General features: G+C 39.0%; 1 protein-coding gene across 1 annotated transcript in view; it reads left to right on the top strand.

Annotated features, from left to right (window-relative positions):
• The window catches only part of gfra3 (GDNF family receptor alpha 3), a 64938-nt gene that overhangs the window by 36017 nt on the left and 5163 nt on the right, over positions 1 to 23758 (top strand). Inside the window, exons 3-7 of the mRNA XM_035160680.2 lie at positions 11750 to 11809; positions 12411 to 12765; positions 13436 to 13545; positions 15708 to 15842; positions 21790 to 21926. Coding sequence (XP_035016571.1) covers positions 11750 to 11809; positions 12411 to 12765; positions 13436 to 13545; positions 15708 to 15842; positions 21790 to 21926 — 797 coding nt within the window. The remainder of the gene's footprint in view (positions 1 to 11749; positions 11810 to 12410; positions 12766 to 13435; positions 13546 to 15707; positions 15843 to 21789; positions 21927 to 23758) is intronic.

Raw genomic sequence — 23758 nt, 5'->3', positions numbered from 1 at the left:
TGGCTTTTTCTTTGCCACTCTGCCTAGAAGGCCAGCATCCCGGAGTCGCCTCTTCACTGTAGACGTTGACACTGGCGTTTTGCGGGTACCATTTAAAGAAGCTGCCAGTTGAGGACCTGTGAGGCGTCTATTTCTCAAACTAGAGACTCTAATATACTTGTCTTCTTGCTGAGTTGTGCACCGGGGCCTCCCACTTCTCTTTCTACTCTGGTTAGAGCCCGTTTGTGCTGTTCTCTGAAGGGAGTAGTACACACCGTTGTAGGAAATTTTCAGTTTCTTCGCAATTTCTCGCATGGAATAGGCTTCATTTCTAAGAACAAGAATAGACTGGCGAGTTTCACATGAAAGTTCTCTTTTTCTGGCCATTTTGAGAGTATAATCGAACCCACAAATGTGATGCTCCAGATACTCAACTAGCTCAAAGGAAGGCCAGTTTTATAGCTTCTCTCACCAGCAAAACAGTTTTCAGCTGTGCTAACATAATTGCACAAGGGTTTTCTAATCATCCATTAGTCTTCTAAGGCGATTAGCAAACACAATGTACCATTAGAACACTGGAGTGATAGTTGCTGGAAATGGGCCTCTATACACCTATGTAGATATTTCATTAAAAACCAGACGTTTCCACCTAGAATAGTCATTTACCACATTAACAATGTATAGAGTGTATTTCTGATTAATTTAATGTTATCTTCATTGAAAAAAACAGTGTTTTTCTTTGAAAAACAAGGACATTTCTAAGTGACCCCAAACTTTTGAACGGTAGTGTACATGTTTTCATATTTTCATCTCCGACCTTGAACACTCAGTTATAACTCCTTCCTCTTTAAGGCTTCTCTTCCTATAACAGAGAAACTGTTAACCTGACTTTCACTGTACTTTTCAAAACTGCTTTTAAAAATGAAAACTTCCCCTCAGCACATTTGTGCAGGAATCTAAGTGGAAATCTGAAAAAAACAACATCAGCAATTAAGATGACATGTCCATGACTTTTTCCTTGTTTAATTGTAATGTGATCTTTTGATAGTGAACTAAAGTTTGACTATAAAACGTATGTAATGTCTTGCTTTCAGTTACAGAACGATGCCCCAAACTCAGAATATAATATTTGTCTTGGACTGCTGTAGCTCAGGAGGTAGAGTGGGTTCCCCACTAATCAGAGGGTTGACAGTTTGATTCCCATTTCCCCCATTTCCCCCATTCTGTGTGCGGGAATTGTCAATGGGAAAAATACTGCATCACAAATTGCCCCTGACGGCTTTGCCAGTAGTGAGTGATGTGTGATTGAGAAAGTGCTGCACAAAGATGAACTGTATGAGTGTGTGTGTGGATAGAATGGCGTAACTGTACTGTAAATTGCTTTGACTGGTCATCAAGTCTAGAAAAGCACTATATAAACACAGACCATTTACCATTTATTTTTGATAAGCCTGTTTGTACTTTTCACAATGTGATCAGGGTCCAAAACAAGCACCCATCACTCACCAGATTCAAATAAAAATAGCAAATATTGGCAAATAGTATTTATCAGCTCTTAATGCAGGATACAAAAGAACAGTAGTTGACAATGAATGTGATATTTAGAGTCTTTGATCCTTTCAATTGAACTTGATTGTTTCGCTCAGCTCTTAAAGGAAAGGGTGTCCTACAGATGTTGAAAATTGTGGGTAATACACATTCCCATTGTAGTGTAGGGTAGTTAGAGTCAAAATAAAATGTTAAAATTTTACCGATGTGCTGATTTGCCCTCTAGAGGTTAACATACATGGAACAATAATGTAAATGATTGTGTTTACAGTCCAGCTAGTTGTATACACAAATATGTGGTTAAAAAACAAATATAGCTTATAGTCTGAACATGCTTGTGGCTGTAGGAATTGCAGTTTGACCAATTCTTATTGTTTTTTCAAATTCACCTCACGGGCTGTCTATTAAATAAATGTATATAACATTACACCGGCGACTTACATACTGGGGATCACAGAGTAGTGAGGTATTTCCTGTTACAACTAAGCTCAGAACAATTAATAGCATCCTACGTATTGTTACATAGTTCAAGCCGTAGTTGTCACACAGTTTCTGACTGTCCTTCAAACAACATTAACATTAGTAAAGTATTGCTACAATCTGTGGGTAAAAAATATACTGGCCAATTATATGCAACATTGCAAAGCTTACAGAATAATGAAGTTTGTCAGTTTATGGGTAGACAGTAGCGTGGACTGCATTTACACAACAACTCCAAGTGTTTTACAATGTATGTCTCATTCACCCATTAACACACACAATCACACACTGATGACATGGCAGTAAGAGGTTCAGCATCTTGCTCAAGGACACTTCAACACACAACACAGAGGAGGAGGAGCTAGACACATACTCTACCTCCTGAGCCAAGCATCCCTGACTGTCACTTGTTCAGAAAGCAGTCAGAAGTGCGGTGATGTGCACAAACATACAACATTTTTGCAGTCTTGGGGATTTTGCCATTGAAATAAACTTAAGCCACTGGGTCCTCACTTCCACAGTTGACGGGAGGACAAAAAGGCTGTTGTGTTGGTCCTTGCATCCAACAAGAAAGCATTTTACATGCTCTTGTTTTTCTCTCTTGATGTCAAGAGGGGAGCAAAATCTGACTGGCATGTTTGCACACAGTTTTACTGAATGATGGATCAAGAGAAGAGACGGTCTGTACACACACAAGAGACACATAAATGTTGAATAAGTGCATTTTGCATTATATCTTCCCTTTAAAGGGTAAGGCAGGTATTATTCTTTCTTCTTGTTGTCAACAAATCTAATGTAAATGCCAAAGCCAGCATACACGTCTGTTTCAATACTTCCAAACTCCCACTGGTTTTTCTTGAAGATAAAAATCTTTGAAAAAAAACACAAAACCAGCAACTGCTGTTAACTTTCAACAAATGTCACTCAAACTGGAGGAACTAGTGCATTTGTAGGGCACTACTTTCAGCGACAGACAGATGGCTATTTAAGCACTGCAGTGCACCTACTGTATATGATCATGTTGTAGCTTATTTCAAGAGGTTATCCAAACACTGTTTCTATCTGTCAATTTAACATACATTAACAATAGCTGAGCATATGATGAATGAACAGTTTGAATGATTCATTGATTATTTAGTTGTGCTAAAAAAGATTTTGAGGAGCTGTAGTGCAGCACAGGTGAAGTTTATCTAACAGGATAGGTTATGAAAATGTCGCTAAGCTAACCTCTGTTGTTTCTTTGTAAATTCATTAAAAAAACTGTCAGAAGAGTGAATGATAAATTAAATTAATGGCTGTGGCACAGAAGGTAGAGTGCGTCGTCCTCAAATTAGAAGGTCGCTGGTTTCAATCTCGGTGTCCCCCATTCTGCATGCTGAAGTGTCCTTGGGCAAGATACCGAACTCCAAATTGCTCCTGACAGCTGTGCCGGCAGTGTATGAATGATGTTTGAATGGCTACTGTAAAGAACTTTGAGTGGTCATCAAGATTAGAAACTGTCATATAAATACAGACCATTTACCATTGAGTTTTCATATAATGTGTAGTTGATCTTAGCCAGGAAGGAAAAAATGATGATATTCATTGTGCCACTCAAAGGCTACTAGCAGCTACTTGTAACGTTAAGGTTTTTTCTTTTTTTTTGAGTGTCACTCAGTTCATGAGTTGACCTTGTGAATCTATCAGTATAATTCAGATATTAATGTGATAACCCTGACCATTCCATTGCATTTTGCTTGACAAACGCTGATGTGGATGATGCTTAAAAATATATATATGAATTTGTGGAGCGTCATTCCAGTGTGCTCAGACAGCACCACACCAATACAATAGATGAATCCTCATTTGCTTGGGGCAGCAGCAGGATGGTGTATGTGGGAGTGGGTGCAAGTAAACTAAAGTCAAGTCAAACATTACTCAGACAATTATTACCAAACACAAATGTGCCTTAAGGGGCTTTATAATCTTTGCAGCACAACTTGACACCCTCAACTTAATAACAAACTTTATGTGAGAAATGTTTATGGTGTTCCTTCTTAAGAAACCTCCTAAGAATAACCTCCAACCCCCAAAATGGGGGAACAATTGAAAAAACCTCAGAATGAGCAGTAGATGAGGTACACATGCAATAGATGTTGTGTCTATAAGATAAAGCACATACATTCATAGTATGAACAATCATTAGGAAAGAATTCTATATTATAAACATATGTGAAGACCTAAAATGAGGACAGCCCTTACAACCACATGAGGCAAGCCATAGTTAGCACACAGGAGAAGAAAATACATAGAAGGGGAAAACAAACAGGAAGAGGCTTGGACTTATGGAGGACAAAGCTCCAAAACACGGACAGCCAGGGGAGCGAGACAGGTCCCAGGATGGCAGATGGTCCAGCACAGAGAGCCTGACTGATAAGAGAGGACAGGGAGAAGAAAACAGGCTGAGAGAGAAGAGCTCACAGCCTGGATGCTCATGTGTTTGAGGGAATAAACGAACAAAGGGCCAGACAGATTCAGGTGTTATCAGAAAATGTACATTAGCCTTGCCAAAAGGACCCCATGGACTGTTCTTTCTGTTTGAGGTTTGACATATGTATTGTGATTACAACTGACCCAGTACATGTATTCAAAGTATTTAAAGCATACCTGTTATTGTATGAAGATTTAAAGTTTGAACATGCAGTCAGACAGACTGATATCAGCAGTTAGCTTGTTCCAGGGGAAGGGGGCATGATAGGAAAGAGGTTAGACCCACAAGTCTGATCTGACATGCGAAGGGAGCCAATGAAATTAGTCTATAATGTGGTCAATTGTTCTGGATTCAGCTGAAGTTCTACCTGTGGCGTTCAAAATCACCTGATGACTATAGCACCAGCATGTGGCCGAACTGAAAACATAATGGCAAGTCTGGATGATACAGAGGAATTACTTAGGGTATCTTCATCTATGGAAAGTAAAGACCAGACTTTAACTGAGTTATGTAATTTAATAAAGGTGTTGATCAAATAAGAGCATAAGATTAAATGTAACACGACTTGGTTGTCAGACTTTAAAGAAATAAGCACAGTTTTCCAGAGCTACCGTTGAGTTATCAAACCAGTGTCAGGGTGGGCCAATGACCAGCATCTAGGTTTGAACCGACTTCAGGAATCCAATGTGAGCAGATCTTTCACCACTTTGATTAGTGCACCTAGTGGAATGACACTCTGAAAGCAGACTGAAAAGGCACATATAGATTACTATTAGACACTACATTCCTGAATGTGTGTTTTTTTTGTAAAGATTTGAGAGGTTTGGAAGTTGAAAGTGATACACTGACAGTATTCACAATTGTTAAGTCCCTAAACTGGCCTGAAATCTTTGAACAGTGTAGGGGTCCTGGTAGTTGGAAGGTTTTTAAGCCAACACCAACCTGGACAATCATTTGAGTCTTAACGTTCAAATAGAGACTATCTTGGATTCACTTTAATCCTCAGCTGGTTCTGTAGAGGAAGCTGGAGATGGAAACTAATTTTGTTTCGACCTAAGATCCTGTGAGCTGTAAAGAACATGCAGCTAACACACAGCAGCGTTTGGGTAAGTTTGGTTGCAGTGTGTGGGGTAATGGTAAGGAGGGAATATGTCATCACGTGCAACAGTGTGGCTTTCTGATGTGTTCCTAATAGGTTTTTGGACAACAATGGAGCTCAATGGCAAATATCAGGCTACACACAAAACTGGTCTTATTTGTCTCATTGCAAATAAATCTAACCCTAACCCTAACCTGTTAGGATATTTCAACTTTGTGGTGCAATGTTTATTACGCATCATTCAACACACTATGCACAGAAGTTAGGTTAGGATATGGTAGTCTTTTGCTTTGCATGTACAATTTGTATCCGTAAGATTAGTCATAGCTGTCACTTAAGTAGAGTAAGTGTTGTTACACTGAAACTTAGTGGAGTGAAGTGTAAAGTATAGCACTACAAGTACATCAACATCACTACTTACAGTACTAATATGCAGAGTATATACCTGTAACTTTCCATGACTGCTGACTTATACAGAAACAACAGGAGCAGGTGTTTTAACATACACCATATACTGTTGGTGCATGTTCATCTGTTTTTCTTACATTCATTCAGCTACATCTACACTCCAAATAATCCAAAATACAGATGAATATAAACAATAGATATATATTAACTCCCTAAATCCATAATTGCCCAATTTTCTATTATTAACTTTAACCATAAATATGTCATCTTGCCAAAGAAGCCTCATATGGTAGACTTCCACACACACATACACACACACACACACACACACACACACAGTAATACAAGCCTATCTGGAGAGCTGGTATGATGTGTGCATTAGTAAGTGAGCTAACACTAGCCAGCAGACTCCTTCTCCCCTGTGGCCTATTAGTCAGCGGAGCATTAGTGTAATTACACACTCTTCAGTTCCTAACGCTGCTAGGCTGCTCTAGCGTGTCATTACCATAAATATATATCGCCTGGAATAGGATTTACATACATAAACACTTTACATGCCATTACATTCTTGATTGAGTTTGTACTTTGGAATGTGTTTAAATAATTGGCACGAAAAACGGCTCGTCCACTGGTCAATCAAGGCTCAGCTAATGGTTTTCACAATTGGACAAAAGCCGCCCTCAACATGAGCTGATGATGATTTTGGCCTTACCCCCATCTTTCTTATTCCTAATTGTATCCCTCATATTTTGATACAAGCAGCAATAATATTTTGCAGTGATATTAGAAGAAAGATCATTATTAAATGTAATTTTTTTTATTAGTAAAAGATGTATTTGCCTAAACAGCCTACCTGAGCAACTAAAAGGTTTTTTGGTGTCATATCATAGATGCTGACAGATATAGGTAGATGATAGAAGTGAAACATATGGTCTTATCTGCACCCACTTTAGTCACACTGTGCTTCATTTGACCTCAGTGATAGTAGAGTCCACCCGCACTTTGTCCAGTCAGGAAAGGTTGAACCAGGCACAACTGGGCTGTTTTTAAGCTACTTAACACTTTTTTTCCGTTTTCAAACAACTATTGGCTCAACTGACATGACATTTGGTTCAGACATAGTGGACCTAAGAGGATAAATCTACCTACTAATTCCACTTGTCTCACTCTAGGTGGAAAGTGTATCTCGCGCACTGTTCATCTAACCGACTTCACACGTGATTGAGAGACGTAAAATGTTTAAGATTAATACAAATTTAATAAAGAATTGACCAGCACTCTGCAACAGTCAATGTGTGTGCATGTGGGGTAGGGGGGTCAACGTGCCTTAAAGGGTTAGTTCACCGAAAAATGGAAACTCACTCATCCTCTACCCACCACCATGCCGATAGAGGTGGGTGAAAGTGTTTGAGTCCACAAAACACTTTTGGTGTTTCAGGGGTAAACTTTGTTGCAGCAGAATCTAATACAATTGAAGTCAATGGTGACCTCTTCTTCAGACGTGATAAAAAAACTGAAAAAACACAACCTGCCTCCGTACTGCTCATGTGGTGTCATCCAAGTGTCAGCAAGCCCTGACATTCATATTATACACATTATTTACCCCTGAGACTCAAACACTTCACCCACCCCCTCATCGGCATAGTGGTGAGTAGCATATCATTTTCACTTTTCGGGCAACTATCCCTTTAAGAGTCTGACCGCTGACCCAGTTGAATCTGTTTTGAAGTCCTCTAATAAACTATAGCAATGGTTGGTCTGCTAGATTGCTTTGATATATATATTTACAACATTCATAGAATCACCTACTGTTTGGCAATTTGTCTTCAAAGTAAAAACATGTTTACTAATACTTTAGATCGAGCTAAATTACAGAGCTTTTATTTTGAAAAGTTGTGAACTTGCTTCTGAAAATTGCTTAACAGACCTCCGAAATAGCAAACATGCGATGTATGTAAATATAATAGCAAATAAGTAAATCATTCAAGCAAATATATAAATTCAGTTTCATAACATGAAAGACATTGACTATTAAATCTTCACTGTGGATAAACCAGGTATGATAAACACAAAGTTTAAAACTTCACTCTGCACTGTTTATAAAAAGCTCTGCACACAACGTCCAGCAAACAAACAATAAAAAAGCGACAGTATATTATAGAACTGTTTGAGGAGGCCAAGCAAGATAAGATAATCCTTTATTAGTCCCACAATGGGGAAATTTGCAAACAACCCATTCCAAACAGGTAGGTTTAAAACGAGCACTGCATCCTACTTCTTATAATTGTTTGTATCCTTTAACTTAAAATTTACAGGACTTTGGTTTATGACCAAATATAGCACCTGCAAAGATAACAGTCTCATGAGCTCAAGGTGTACAATTGTTAGCATGCTAACATACTTATCTAACATTACTATAAACCAGGGTTGGGGAAGGTCTGGCCCCAACCCCACACACAGACACGTGGTCAGTGAAGCAGAGATGAGAGAGGAGAACTCTGTAATGTGAACGAGGCGGTTTGTCAAATTAGTTTAAGAAGAGCGGCAAAAAAAGGGTGAATACAGGGTTTCCATGACGGACCGAAATTATTAGTGTGGCTTCTTCAGGATCAGAGCAGAGGCACCAACACCAATCAGAGGTATACGGACACGTATAAACAAAGACCCAGACACAAACACACCTTAAGGAAACTCTGGAATATTAACCTAATACAATACAGAGCTAAATGCTCATGTAAATCATGACCATATCATTCTATGCTCAATGTTTGATATTTAATCAAGAGCAATTTGTGTTAACAGGGCCTGAGAGTCCATTTTATTCATTGTTAAAGTTGTGTGTGGTTTATTTTATTTAGGTTTATGATATTTTAATATTTTTTCTTCTAATTCAAATGTTCATTGCCCTTTAACAGGTTGTACTTGTATGATTATGCTATTACATTATCAGTATATCAGTGGTATAAAATTGTTTGAAAGTGATCACAATAATATCATTTATCACAATATTTTCTAGGACAATATATCTTCCAACAAAATTTGTTATCATGAAAAGCCTGCCTTAATATTTTTAATAATGCACCAAGTTAGAGGTTTCCTTTCCCAGTTACACATATCCAAGCAATTATGGTATTGTACAATTAAATATCCCTAACTTAATCAAGAATCAAATCGAGACCTTGTGGATCAGAAACGAAAATCAGTGGCGATACCCAGCCCTAGTTAAGAAATTAACAATGTAATGTATATGGGAACTGTCATGAAAAGGTTTAACAGTACTAAAACGTGCAGTAAAAAAATATGTACCAGTGCAACCAATGTAAAAAGTTAGTCTTGAGCCCTGGTGTGATATGTGTTTATAATAAACAATAATTTAGTATGGCCCTCGAAGGATGTTATATAAATTAAAATGGCCCTTGATAGAAAAAAGGTTCCCCACCCCTGCTATAGACTCATGGTGGATTTACAGTTGAACCTTAAGTACTTACAACATAGCTACAGAGCTCATGCATTAAGATGGCATACGCAAATAATGCATAGATATCTATGCATTAAACTACTCACCGAAGAATCAGCTTTGGTCCTTCTTACCAGCATTTTTATGATGACAGCTGATGTTTTGTTGAGAGAAGACAATATCAAGCAAGTTAAGAAAGGCTTTGTTATCTGTAGAGCCATTGCCACGGCAATGCTGCTGCTCGCTGCGGTCACCTCACTCAATCGCAGTGAGCAGGGCCGACTCAGGCCATAGGTGATATAGAACACCTATTTGGCCTAGGGCTCGGAAAGTCAGGGTGCTGAAAGAATACCATTAACATAATTATTGTAGTAACAACATTAGCAACAAAAACAGCCTTTTAATTACAATAATTTTGCACCCCTTAACTGTCGTTGACACTGTGCACCGCTGTGGGGATAATGGCCACAATGTGCTTCACACATGAGGCTAACTGACTGTTGGCAAATTTAGCTTAGATCAGTTGCTGGAATGCTTCAATTATTATAAGTATATGTTACATAGATATTTCAACAAAGAGGTCCAAAGACTCAAGTGAAGAGAATAAGAAAAAACAATAGGTGCTGTATGACTTATGTTACATTGCAGTAATAAAGATAATGCTTTTGTAGTTGCATGGAGGCAGAGCTGGCTTAAACTGTATAAACAGATATACTGAAGTGAAGTACCACTGCCTTCAATTTTACTCAACAATATTTGAGTAAATCTACATAATTACACAAGTAACAGCAAATAGCAGTAGAGCACTTGCTTCTTCCTAGAATGTAAGGAATGAGACTTTGTTGACTACTGTTGGGATTATATCCAGCCATTGTACCTTTGTAGAAAGAAACAGTGTTGATGAGGCACTACTGGGAGGGTAATGTGATTGTGTTGGTTGTGGGAGAGGGAAACAAATCCTAATCTCACCGAGGCAACAAAAATGTCTAGAGCTGGTCCAGACTGTGAATGACAGAATGCACATAAACTGATTGAATGGCCGAGGCCTGTTCTTCAACAAAGACGCAAACTGAACTTTGCCATAGTCATTTTGTGTCACTATATGAAATAACACACTTATTGTGGGGGGGGGTATAATTAAAGCAAAATACAGCCTGATCATCAACAGTACATGTTGCTGTGTTGCCATTTAAAGGGATTGTCTGACTGAATAAATGAAATAATGCACAGTGGATTTATATGTATCTATATAGAGGATGTCCAGGACTGGTGCCTACTCTTTGCTTCTAATAGAAAATGGAAGACTTGTGAATGTATGCAAAGATGTTTAATTTTCTAAATGTGCAGAGACAGCGTTTACTTCAGGGACCCTCTGCACTGCAGGGGATGCAGGGGGAGGTCTTTGTTCTCCTAATTAGCGTTTGAGAAGTCAACAGTTCCAGAAGATACACTGCACTACTGAATTTAAAGATGGAATCAAATATAACAGAATAGTGTACTTTATACTCACAACAACATGGTGGTGGAGGCCAGTTTGATGTCGTGTCAATTATTTATTATTTAGGTGATTAGAACATACTGAACAAACGACTCATGTTTACACACATCACACATCTTTATGGTTTCTCCCACCATCATAGTGTATATTTACTGTATCACTATTACTTTACTCCGCTTTGTGTCATTATTTCACGATAAATGTAATCTTGACTCATTGTGTGACGACACTGAAAGGGAAATGACAGTAATCTACTACTCTAAGAGAGTAATCTTCAAACTTCTATTTTTAACTGTTGAATGTTTGTGAATTTCTGTTCACACATCCTAAGATACTGTAAAGAAACCATTCAGCCTTTTACCCTTTTTTATGTGGCTGACACCTGTTTTCTTTCCATCTCTTACTCTCATCTGTATTGTGCAGAGCTGGTTTGTCCTTGGTTATCAAATCTCCGAGGGATTGACCTGGACACATTTTCATGAGTGACCCACAGTTTCAAATATCCCACCCTCATGGCTCATGGCACCATCATGGCTTTGATAAGCATGATCACATAACAGCATTTCATTCCTGTTAAAATGTTTCAATGCTATGATTTTATTCATGATTTCTAATCTATTGGTCTCACTCCAAATTACACTGATGACCTCCTTACAGTGCTTTGCATGGAGGTCATGAGGAGCTTTATTGGTGTTTCTTTTGTTTCCCTCTGCTGTCTTTACCTCTGTGTTTGTCGTAGATTTGTTCCTCTCATGCAACTGTGGGTCACATTGTAATTGATAACTGTTTCAATGTGTTCCTTTTCTCCAGGCGAGGATGAGCTGGAACTATCTCCCTACGATGACACACAAATGGCCTCCTTAGTGGCAGGTAAAACACACTCTGGGATATTTGCACACACATACACACAGTCATTCATGTGGTCTGTCGTATAATTACATGATTTGAATCAGCCTCCATCAGTCATACATGTATGTGTAATGACAGACAGCTCTATAGTCGTTCTACGCGGCTTACAAATAATGCCAGCTCAAGAAAGCAGCTCTATTAATCAATTTGGATCAATCAATAAATGATAGAAACTAATGACTGAGGGAACTCTGCTCTTTGCATTTGTTTCCCTTTTCTTCTGTCTCACTTTATGGCCTCAGAGTTTCTCCTTGCGCACACAGTCTGCTGGTGTTGGGAACTGTGGACTACATTAAAGGTCTACTTTGTTCTGAGGCTGTTCATTTGCATTATGGTCGAATTGTTGTGCTGGATTTGTGATTCTGTGATTTGTGATTCTCTTTAATGAGCCATCTGATGGCTCCTTCACAGATTCTCCTTCTGAAGGAGGTTTCAGTTTAGTTGTATGTTTCCAGCTGTAATGCAAATCTAAATTGACCTTTTTCACTTATGCAGGCACAGTTATTGTGGGTTTTGTAATATTTTTTGTTTTTGCTAATTTAACTTTTCCTCACTTGCTCAGCCTCATCTTTCATGCAACTGGATGGTGAGAACCAGTGCCTGAAGGCGGCACAGGACTGTGGTTTGTACGAGAAGTGTGGCTCCCTGCGATCAGAGTATGTCCTGGCCTGCACCAAGCGGGTACCTGGGTCCAACTGGTGCAACCAGCACAAGTGCCACCGGGCCCTTCGGCGCTTCCTGGAGAGGGTGCCTGAGGAGTACAGCCTGGGTGTCCTTTTCTGCCCCTGCACTAACACACTGTGTGGTGAGAGGAGGAGGAAAACCATTGTACCCTCCTGCTCCTACCAGGACATGGAGGGACTGCAACCTAACTGCCTCCGTCAGCAGAGTTTATGTCGCCGGGATGACCTCTGCAGGTGAGACGTTATGCTTGGGGCTTATATTATCGGTAACTTATAATATTTGAAAGGTCTTTATGACAACTCAAATGTACTGCAGAACTGATCACATATATATATATATATACTATATATAAATAGCACATAAAACATAGCAACCGATAGTATATATATAAATATACATATAAATAAGAATGTAAATAAGCAAAATATGAATTTATTATTTTGGTATCCGTCTCAAAAGAGCTTTTTCTCAGGTTATTTCTTTGAAAAATATATTTCTATCATTAACTTCTCTCTTGTGTGAATGGGAATTTTTTAATTGCGAATAGATTTGAAGATATTGCACTACTCTGAAACCAACATTTCTCCATGTTACACAATATAAATACATGAAAACTTAACACGCTACAAAAGGCTACATAGTATTGATCCTGAAATGTGCACTACAGTCCTATGTAAAGGAACAAGGCCATGGGAACAGAGGGGCCAAAGCAAAAATATAAAGCAAAAAAGTGATATTGACATGAAAATGTGCTAATGCTTCCACTGTACCTAAAAACATGGGACTGAAAACCACTGTACCTAAATTTACATGAACGCAAACACACCCCAACATACACTCACACTCAAATGTCCTGCCCATTTCTTGTGTTTGATGTTGAGTTGCTGTTTGTGTTGTTGCCAGGTCCAGACTGGCTGATTTCCTTAATAACTGCCAGCCATCTCCTCTGACAGCCAGCGGCTGTCTGAAAGACTCAGCAGGCCTCTGCCTCCGAGCATATGCTGGACTCATCGGTACGGAATGCGGGGGGGGGATTCGTAGTTGAATTACATAAAGTAGAGGGCTGCATTTTACCTCAAGACAAATCATTTCCAAGAGATAATGTTTTGGCACACTGAGTGCAGTGATATCCCAGAAAGTGCTTTGGGAAGTTGAACAATGTATTATAATAGAAAAAACTGTAAAACATACCATATCCAAAGCTTATGTATGGATTTTCAAATAGGAAATGTTTTCAAATACAAAAAGAAAAAAAAATATTTTACTAAAAGTCACGATTTCAGAAAAACCCACAAGTAACGCAAGATCCAAAGTTAAGTCAGGGTACTTCCAGTGTGAGCCATTTGTGATTTGACTGTATCAAAAAAAATGAACATCTTCACTATATAGAACTTGTTGAAATAATGGCCACCAAAGTTTGTTTCTCTTCATACTCATCACATACTCATACTTATCAATCTACCAAATATCAATATTAAATCCATCTCTGATAGTAGCTACTGCACTACGTAGCTAAACAATGAACTTCTTGGTTGTATCATTGATGCATCTACAACAGCTACTGTTGTGTTAGCAAACAAGCAATTTTAAAAGTTTGATTATATAACAGATAAGGTTTTTAGTGACCTATAAAGACCATTTTAAGTTTTCACAAATATAGATTTTTGATTAATCATTGAAGCAAATTCTTTAAAAGTCCCTTGACCCGTGGCCCAGAATAACTGAACCAACCCTGTTGAATAGACTCTTTAACTAAAAAAAGATTTGATAATATGCAATCTCAACATAAAAGTGGCTGAGTGGATAGGAGGAAAGATAGAACAGAATGGAAGAGTAATGGGTTGCAAGTGTGCGAAAGGGCTGATCAGACAGAGCAGAAGTGGAGGAGAAGCAGCAAGATAGAAAATGAAGACCCATGACAGCCGACAAGATTTGTAGATACTGACAATGATGGATGACTTTTCTATTAGACTCACAGCTTTTTAAAGGCACAACCTGCACAATCCACACATTCACACCAGGGTATCCTGCGAGAGATAAACAAACAATGTGTAAGCAGTGCACTGAAAAAATACACATCGGGAGAAGTTTTCTATTTTCCACTACAGAATTCAACTCGACTAGTTGTATACCATACTAATATGAATTGAAACCATTCAACCAATTCTTCTACAAATTGTTTATTCTACTGATTTGCAATTGGAAAAAAATGTTGGAGGAAACATAATGCTGACTGGCTAACATTTTTGCTAAATTTGAAAGAATTTTATCCAACGACTTGCAAAACTTTTACACTAACATATTAGTAGTGTGAATTGATATGTATTTAGTACAACATGCACTTGTAGCAACCAAAGCATTATTAAACCTTAGAAATGTTTTTACTAAGGCACTCAAAATTGGGCTTATGGTTAGGGAAAGTGCCTGAACTAGACAGCATCTGAAGGGAAATGATCAGGACACAAAACTTATTAATGAACATTTATTGAAAACCACAATTTGTTGATTTATGAATACATGTGTATTCCTGATGACAGGCCTTTAAGGTAGAAAAATGTACTCTTGTGTCTAAAAAACATGTAACTTTCATGGTATTATTGTTCTGCATGTTTATAAATTATGTAAAAACAGTGTAGTTTCAATCTTAAATTATTTTTAAGTTCAAGGACTACAGGTACAAAATCTGGTACATTTAAAGTAATGCTAAAATCTAGGAAATAAGCCTTTCCATTTTTTATTTGACCTTGGAAACCAAGCAAACCAGTGTATTTCTCAAAATGTTGGAATGTTTTTTAAGTTTAAGTGGTAAAAGCTCATTTTCAAATATCTTGGCTGTGTGATTCTATAATTGCATCAAGAATGCATCAGCAGAAAACCCCATGTTTAAGTTTGAAAATGTTGTTTCAGGCCCTTCAGTGAAGTCGACATCATGTTTTTTCTGCAGATAAGCTTTGCTGGAGGTAAAACCAAAACTACAGAAACCTTTTCTTTTCTGATTTGTGCCCAAATTGCTCAAAGTTAAAAACAGTGGAGAAGCCGTTTAAGGCTGGCAGCCTTTTTGGCCATGGCATCATTTGTCTCCAGCTGCTTTATTTCTATTTTGGATTTACTATGATAAAGAATTGTTGAAATGAAAGTAGTTCCTTTGACTAATTTTGCCCCTTATCACCTACAGGTACCATCATGACACCCAACTACATCAGTAACAGCTCTGCTGACGTGTCACTGTGGTGCAACTGTGAAGGCAGTGGTAACCAGTGGCAGGACTGTCTGAGACTGCAGCGTATGTTCACCCAAAACACCTGCCTGCGTGAGTCTGTCTAAAGTCTATACACATGTTTCATATACTTGTCTCAGCAGAGTATTTCTTATCAGATTATTTTGATCAAATTTCAGACAGTTAATAATATTTTTTGTTTAACCAACTGAAAAAAGCAGTCAACTGCCTCAGGACCCTGGACCTGGATTTTCCTTATCACCTGAAATGGACACAAGGCAAATCTTGCCTTTTCTCAGGCTTCTTAATGATTAGCAAATGTTGTGTAAAACTCAAGTGAAGACATTTGTTATTTCTGCCAACATTTTTAACATTAACTACAACAATAAGCCAAAAATATGACCCCTAAAGATTGAGCAAATAACATTGACATTTTATGGTCTGGTAAATATTAGCCATTAAGTGAACGGTTGGTTCTTGTGGTCAATGGGTTGACTGGGAGAAAGGGGCAGGTGTTATGATCCGAGTAACTTTGACAAAGGGCCAGTCATTATGGCCAGATGGCCAGGTCTCCGCAAGACCGACTATCCCATATGCTCCGAATTGTAAGGAGGTTTGCTGTTTGAAACTTTGTGTGTGGCTTTGTGGCTGCAGAACTGTTAGGAGTGCCTCGCCAAGCAAGTATTTTCCCAAATAAATATGCATATAAATAAATTATTACAAAATAACCGATACATGAAACACCTGAAGCTGGGTAGTAATGGGTCTCATGGGTTTGAAGGCAATTTATAATTAAATTACTTTGAGGTGTCTACTGTGGTACTTGAAGTACACTTTAATCCAAAATGGGTAGTAGGTTGATTGAATCAAAGATATATCCTACAATGCATTGAGACAAATCCTCATTCACGAGGTTATTGGATGTCTTAGGTCTTTCAATATCATACACCCAGCTAGAGTTGATCAGACCCTGGCTTGTAGCCCAGTAACTTGGGCCCACAAATCACCACTGACCCAAAACCATCTGAAGACCCATCTATCTGCTTCCATGTTGGTCTTGATGGCTTTCTGCTTTTGCAGTCCCGGTGATATCAGTTAAACTCTGCCCGGTGTTTGTTTTTCACATTTAAACAACGCAGCTGGAGATTCTCTGCTCGGACACATTCACAACAACAACAACAGACTTGCTGCTCGCACATACAGTGTGGACATTCTAATCTGATAACACGGAATCTGAAATTAAAAGCAAAACCTTCCACGTCCCACATGTGTAGTCACCACTGGTTTATGTTCAGTTGCAAAGTGATGTACCAGTGAAAGTGGCGACTGAAAATTATTCAGGGCTAAGGGAAAAGCGTCCGGGGCTACAGCCCTGAATGCCAAAGCCAGGCGACGCCCATGGTCCCAGGAACATTGGTCCTTGGTTCAGTGCAGCTAATCCAAAGACATCTGGAGCCTTGTCTACAGATAGACTTGATGACTTTCTCCTTTGCAGTTCCAGTTAGTGTAGACCTTACATAGTGTGCAGTTCTGCACCCCACTTCTTCCTTTCATTTGCCTCTTCCATACAGTCCTCCCAAGAAACTACAAGATCCAAAAGAGGCACCTGTTGTGAAGAGGTTGAAGACGACTTACAAAACCAAAGTTGTCATGATTTGGTCATAAACTTACCCTCCTCTCCAAGTCCACTTGCGGCTCCCACTTGCACACAGACGTGAGCAGGCTAACTGCTGATCTCAACACTTTACCACATCTCATTCAGGGTTAGATAGCTACTGTCCTTACCACTTTATCAATGCAAGCTTGTGGGAAGGCTCCCAACACTGCTTGTTCACTAGCCACCATGCCCACCAAAGGTCTGTGTCTCAGAGAGTACTCTGCTATGTCCAGCATTTCCATTTTCTTGCCAGTTTGCACCATAATGCCTGTTCGCACCAAAATGTGAAAGTTCTGGTCCCGGAGTCCCAGTGTGTGAGAAACTCAGAACCCTTCATAGAGACTGCTGAGTGGGAGATGGAGATGAAGTTTGTTGCTCCCAAACAGTGCTGCACGGCAGATCCAATCATTTGCTGAGGTATCTTCTGCTATTCCTCTGCAGTGTCTCCACTGTCGACACGATTACCTCATACACCAGCAGAAACCAGATTGGTAAATCCAAGCCTTAAACTTACCTGGTAGGCCAGTCCATTGTGATGAGGCCAATCTCAAGCTCTATGATGGTTGCCTGGATTTCTGCTGCACCCCTCAGGCTACAATCAAAGATCTTGCAGAGACTCTGGACTGGTTTCACAGTGATGGACTGACCCATCTTAAAATAACAGAAACTGCTTTCTGTCTCTTCAATACCATGGCCCTGGAGTTATCAGGCTTGATACTGATCCTTTCCCAGGAATGAGCTAAGAGCCTCATTTTCTTGTATATAAAATTACATTTGAGTATGAAAGTGCAATAATATAAATTTGAATAAAGAGACTTAAATGTGATTGTTGAAAATCTTTAAAAAAGAAAAGAAAAAAGCAAGGTTTTGGACAAATCACTATTACAGACTTTTACTGTGGGGTAAGTGCCCATAAATCAGTAAAATGGGCCGTTGCTCTCAGTGATCCGAAACTGTGAATTTCAGAATGACAGTTTACAATTGTGAAGGAGCCCACAACAATCGGTTAACTAATGATTACACTGAATATAACTCATATGTGTATAATTTAGTTTAACTTAATTTTTTTGCTCTGTATATGGCCTCCAGTTGCTAACAAACATAACGTGTAGGGCAATGACAGATGAACCAAATGAAGCTAGGCATTTGTAAACTGTCTCTGAATGTGATGGACTAGAGGCTGCTCTTGTTTCTGTTCTTGATTGCAAAAGTTGTACTCCACTTGAGGCAATGAACGTTGTCAGCATCATCTTTAATAAAGTGTAACTGCACTTTTGAGTGTTTTTTTACCCCCGCCAATCTCACTAAGGACATCTGTGTGCTGTATGGTGAGAGAGAGCTGTCACTGCCCCTTGCACCGAGTTGAAGAGATGTAATTGCAATATAACTTAAATGTAGAAATAATAAGCCCCCCTGGTAGAGCTGCCGCCCCATGAGGTTCGATTCCAGCCTGCGGCCCTTTGCTGCGTGTCGTCCCCCATTCTCTCTGCCCCCACCACTAAACTCTCTCTCTGTCCTATCAAATGAATGCCATAAAAGCTCATAAAAACACTTTAAAAAAAAGAAGTCTATTTTCCTAATTTTTCCAGAGAAGAAAGATAACCAGAGCTGATTGATACACATTTTAATTGAGCCCCAGGGACCGTTTTTTATACTGAAAAGCATATTTCCCTCTTTGCTAAGAGGTGAGATGGATCTGAACTGCTCTACTATAGTTGAGTTCTCCCTGGGTATCCATAGACCTTCCAGTTGACATGGTTCTTTGGCTTCTGACGTTTTTTCCTTTCAGCTCGTCATCAAATGTTCATGTCTGCTACTGTTGAAGGGGAGGCTCACATTGTGACTTTTATATGCGACATTGATAAAAATAAGAATCACAGTAGGGGGACCCTGAAAACTAGTCTTACATTGTCCTTTAATGGGGGATCCTGTGGCTGAACTGGGAGATCAAACCCCAAACCTTGTGTTGGGAGGCAACAGTGCTATTTAATTGAATTACATTTTATTAAGTATAGTGGCGTATATTCTGTATATCTTACCATACATTACCTCAAGGCACTTTAAATAGTAAGGTGAGAGACAACAGAATATTATAACCACAATACAATCTGCTAACCACTGCTAACCACTGTGCTACAATGCTCCACCAAGCCTCTAAATTTCAATATTAATGCGTTGTAATTGATCTTTAATCTGCCTACTTCTTACAGTAAAGTGAATGTGCTGCCTCCCTGCAGTGTTGTCATCATAGTATGGTTCTCAGATTTGGTGTCATTGTGCCTGTACAGACACTTGAACCAAAACCTGCACTAAGAGGCTGACCATGTCCTGCTAACCACACCCTCACTCCAGCCCTGTAGACCAGATGTACGATGATTAGCGTATATATGTATGATCATTTTGCCCTCTGTACGATGCACGATTAATTATGCCCAAATTTCCATGATCTACAAGAATTTGATCATTTTGTGACAAGGTAAGATATGGATCACGTCTGTATTTACGCATCTCTTCTCACGTGACTTCTTTTCAGCCAATAATGCTTGTGAGTACGGTGTGACCGAAGCAACGCTTATGGTCACTTGTCATGACCATTTTGAACCACATTTCAGAGCAGTGTTTCAAAACAACTGTGCTTCGGAATCTTGACACAGCTTCGAAACGTTGGTATAGAGCGTCCCATCCCTACTCTGATCGCGTCCGGTCATTTTCCTCAAAATCATATAATTTTAAGCTTCTGGTTCGATACTTTAACATTTCCCATGTTTTCTATAAACCCTCATTTTATTTTGTGCTTTTTGTATGAAAAATATACTAATAGTCGGGAACTTTCTCGTTTGCTGCACCCCTCGATGTGCGATAATTCACATCACTTTCACCGGCTACAGAGAACTTCCTGGTCTAATCAAAACATCTGCTTTTAACCCCTCCCACTGCCGTTGTTGCCATGGTAACCCCACAGCTCCTTACAGGAGCGAGTAACAGTGCAAACCTCAGTGTACAGTAAACCACATTAAACAGTCTTTGGAGAATTCTGTCGATCAGATGTGTCCACAACACTAAATTGTTCTTGTAGTTTAATGATGTATGCATTACTGTCTCATGATCCTCCACATGCCATTTATATCTTAAATCATAAAAAGCAATTTAGATTAAGAATTGGGGGATTGTTGAAAATATAGAAAGTCCCATTTGAAGTCAAGTAAACTATTGTTTTCTAAGTTATTGTTCTTATGAAGCCTGTTTTTAAAAATGTATCTCAGCACCAGAATTATGAAATCAGAATGAATGTGTCACCATTAATGATACTTTGAAGAACAGCTCAAAGGGAATAATTGAGAAAAGAAAGACTTTGCCATGATGTCTGCTGAATCTGTCTGGGTAGTTGGCTCCTGCAGCGATGTTCACAGCTTGAACTGATCTCTACCTCTTATATATCGGCTATACAGCATAAGCATTCACAAGAGTCTCAGACCCTTTTTCATAACTGGAATTAACATGTGTCCTGGGTCATCTGATCCCAAGTGGACAGCTCTTAAGTTCAGGTGTGAATGTGCCCACAATGCATTGAGGATGCATTGAGATCTGATCACACAGACCACAGGAGGTCTGGTCTGTCTATATCCACACTCTTCTAGCAGGATGTCAATGAATGTACTCTGGAGCACATTGAAAGACCACTTACTCATTTGCATTCTCAAATTGAATATGCTTGTTTTGCCTAAACATCATTTAAAAATTGGTGAAAGCCCAAAGAGTTCCAGTACAAGGGTGTTGGGGCTATTTGCCTGGAAAATTTTAGAAAAAGTCAGTTTTTTCCATTTCTTCTACTTCCTTGTGTTTAAAAACTAAATTCCATTTGGTCTTTGCAATCTAAAATGAAGGACGTCTTTAGAGCCAGTGAGATCCGATCAAAAGTAATCACTCAAGACACATTTGGAGATGCACTCCAATGCCAGGTGGCGTATTAAAACTGTATGAACAGGGTTTTACAGTCTGTGTCTGTAGCAGGAGGCTTCTACAGGGCTCAAGAGGTGTGACGTGAAACGCTAGAGGCTAAAGACCTCTGGCTGCCACTCAGTCACAGCAGCTGTCAATCAAGCTGTCAATACACACTGAGCCTGTTATGTCCAAACACTAAAGTCTGGATCGATGCATCAATGCACTTCCCATAAAGCTCTGTGATTCATCAAACTGCCGACAGCTCGAACAATAAAGCTGCCAAATAGATATGAAGGTTCACACCCACCCAGCTTCACAGCAGTCCAGCTGAGCACGCACACACACACACACACACACACACACACACACACACACACACACACACACACACACACACACACACACACACACTGGCAGTGACGATGCTGTGTCTCTATGCAGGTAATTCTATCAGTTGGATGGGGAGCCCTGGCTCCCTGCCCGCAGATGTCACCCCCCCTCCTGCTCCCAGGCCCTCCCCATTGGATCAGGAGGACGAGCTGCTGAGCAACAACCACCTGCCTGAACACAACAATGTCGTGAGTACACTTTAGTCACAAACATCACCCCTATATATCTTGGTGAAAGTTGCAAAGGTTTTGCAAGTACATCAGTGAACGCACCACCATCAGACCCTTTGCGATAAGAAAAGGGCTGCAATTGCTAATTATTTTTCAAATAAATCGTTTTCACCATTTTTTAAAAACGGTCTTTTTCTGGGGATCATGAATGTCTCTATCTGACATCTATCCAATAGATGGTGGAATAGTTCAGTCTGGATCCCAGTGGTGGACCTACAGACAGTCCAACATTGCAGTCTCTACAGCCAAGTTGCGATTGTGGCTAAAAGATGCCAATTAGACCGTACAATATGAAGATACACAGAATAAGTCTCAAAGAAGGAATTCAGCAACACAGAATCAATGCAATTCGGGTTTGTAAAGTTCAGACTCTATTGGGATCAAATAGAAAAATAAAATGTCCTCTATTCAATGCTTTAAGGAACACTTTTATTTATTATTTATTACATAAATTAATTAACATGCTGTAACCCAATATTAGAGTTAGTTTACTTTCAAGGATTTATTATAAAGGCCTTAGATATATTGCTATAAAATAACTGACATGAAGATTGTAGTATATAAATATTAATATGGAATGAGTGTGTAATATCAATTCATAGTTTCAAGGAAACTGGAAGGCTTTTACTGTGAAGAAGCTACAGGAAGCACTTTGAATATTGTATAGTAATAGCAGATTGATATGGAGCTGTGGTAACCACTGCTGTATAATTCAAGAGATAATGCACCAATGCATGCATTTTAAACAAGACTCATCATTATTATGTATGCAAACTGGAATATGGAGCATGCACTAAGGGAAGCTGTAAGTTTGAAGGAATTAAATGCATTTATTTTCCGTTATGCATTCAGTTATACTTTTGATTGGTCACATAGGCTATCACTTTTGGTTGTCATGCCGAGGAGGTCAAACCTCTCAACATTTGAACACAATGGTGTGTTTCAAAGATCAAATGAGCAGCTGTGTGGCTGTTATCAAAGCACTTTGTCAAACCTTCAAAAGACTCTACTGAGAGTGTGTGATCCAACAGGATCAAAGCTAAACACAGATGTCATAAATGTAATGGGTGTAAAATATAATACCACTAAACACATTTTTTGGTCATAAACCAAAGTATTGGATAAATTACAATTCGGAGTTGATGGACACATAACATTGGAATTATCCAAATGATTCACAGCAATGAACAAGTCATCCACAAATCTCTGTGTTCTTCTTTTCTTTTGCTGTTTATTGGCAGTTGGCAAACCGCTTTTATTTACATTACCATCACCTAATGGAGGTAGTAATATATTACTTATTAACAGGCACTAGTAATAGAGACAATATGTTATATGATAGCCAAATAATTACTATTAGGTTTTCATTATTCAAAGACTATTCAAGAATTTGAAAATCATGATCCATCCTTACAAGGAACGCATTGAACATTAAATTCCTCAACTGTAATGTTATTCCCACCTGAAAAGGGCTATCATTTTGTTCTAAAGGCCATGGACAAGAACAATATTTTATCATCTAAGTTTTAGGAATTGTATGTCCGTCCTACTTGGCAGTGATAGGGTTTGTTTTGTGTTTGTGCTCAGATTGATCTATTTTTGTGTGTCTGTTTCAGTATCATTCATATGGGGATCAGGGTCAGAACTAAACAGTGATCAAATAAATGTTCAAACTGTCCAGACTGCGTCTTTAATTTCGTCTCTCCCGACCAATCAGGCTTCACACGTCTGTAGCACACAAACACGTCTTGGCCCTGAAGAGTTTTGAATTCTGTCCTGTTAGATCATGT

Source organism: Hippoglossus stenolepis, chromosome 7, assembly GCF_022539355.2.
Source record: "Hippoglossus stenolepis isolate QCI-W04-F060 chromosome 7, HSTE1.2, whole genome shotgun sequence".
NCBI lineage: Eukaryota > Metazoa > Chordata > Actinopteri > Pleuronectiformes > Pleuronectidae > Hippoglossus > Hippoglossus stenolepis.
This window is presented reverse-complemented; position numbering and strand designations above follow the sequence as displayed.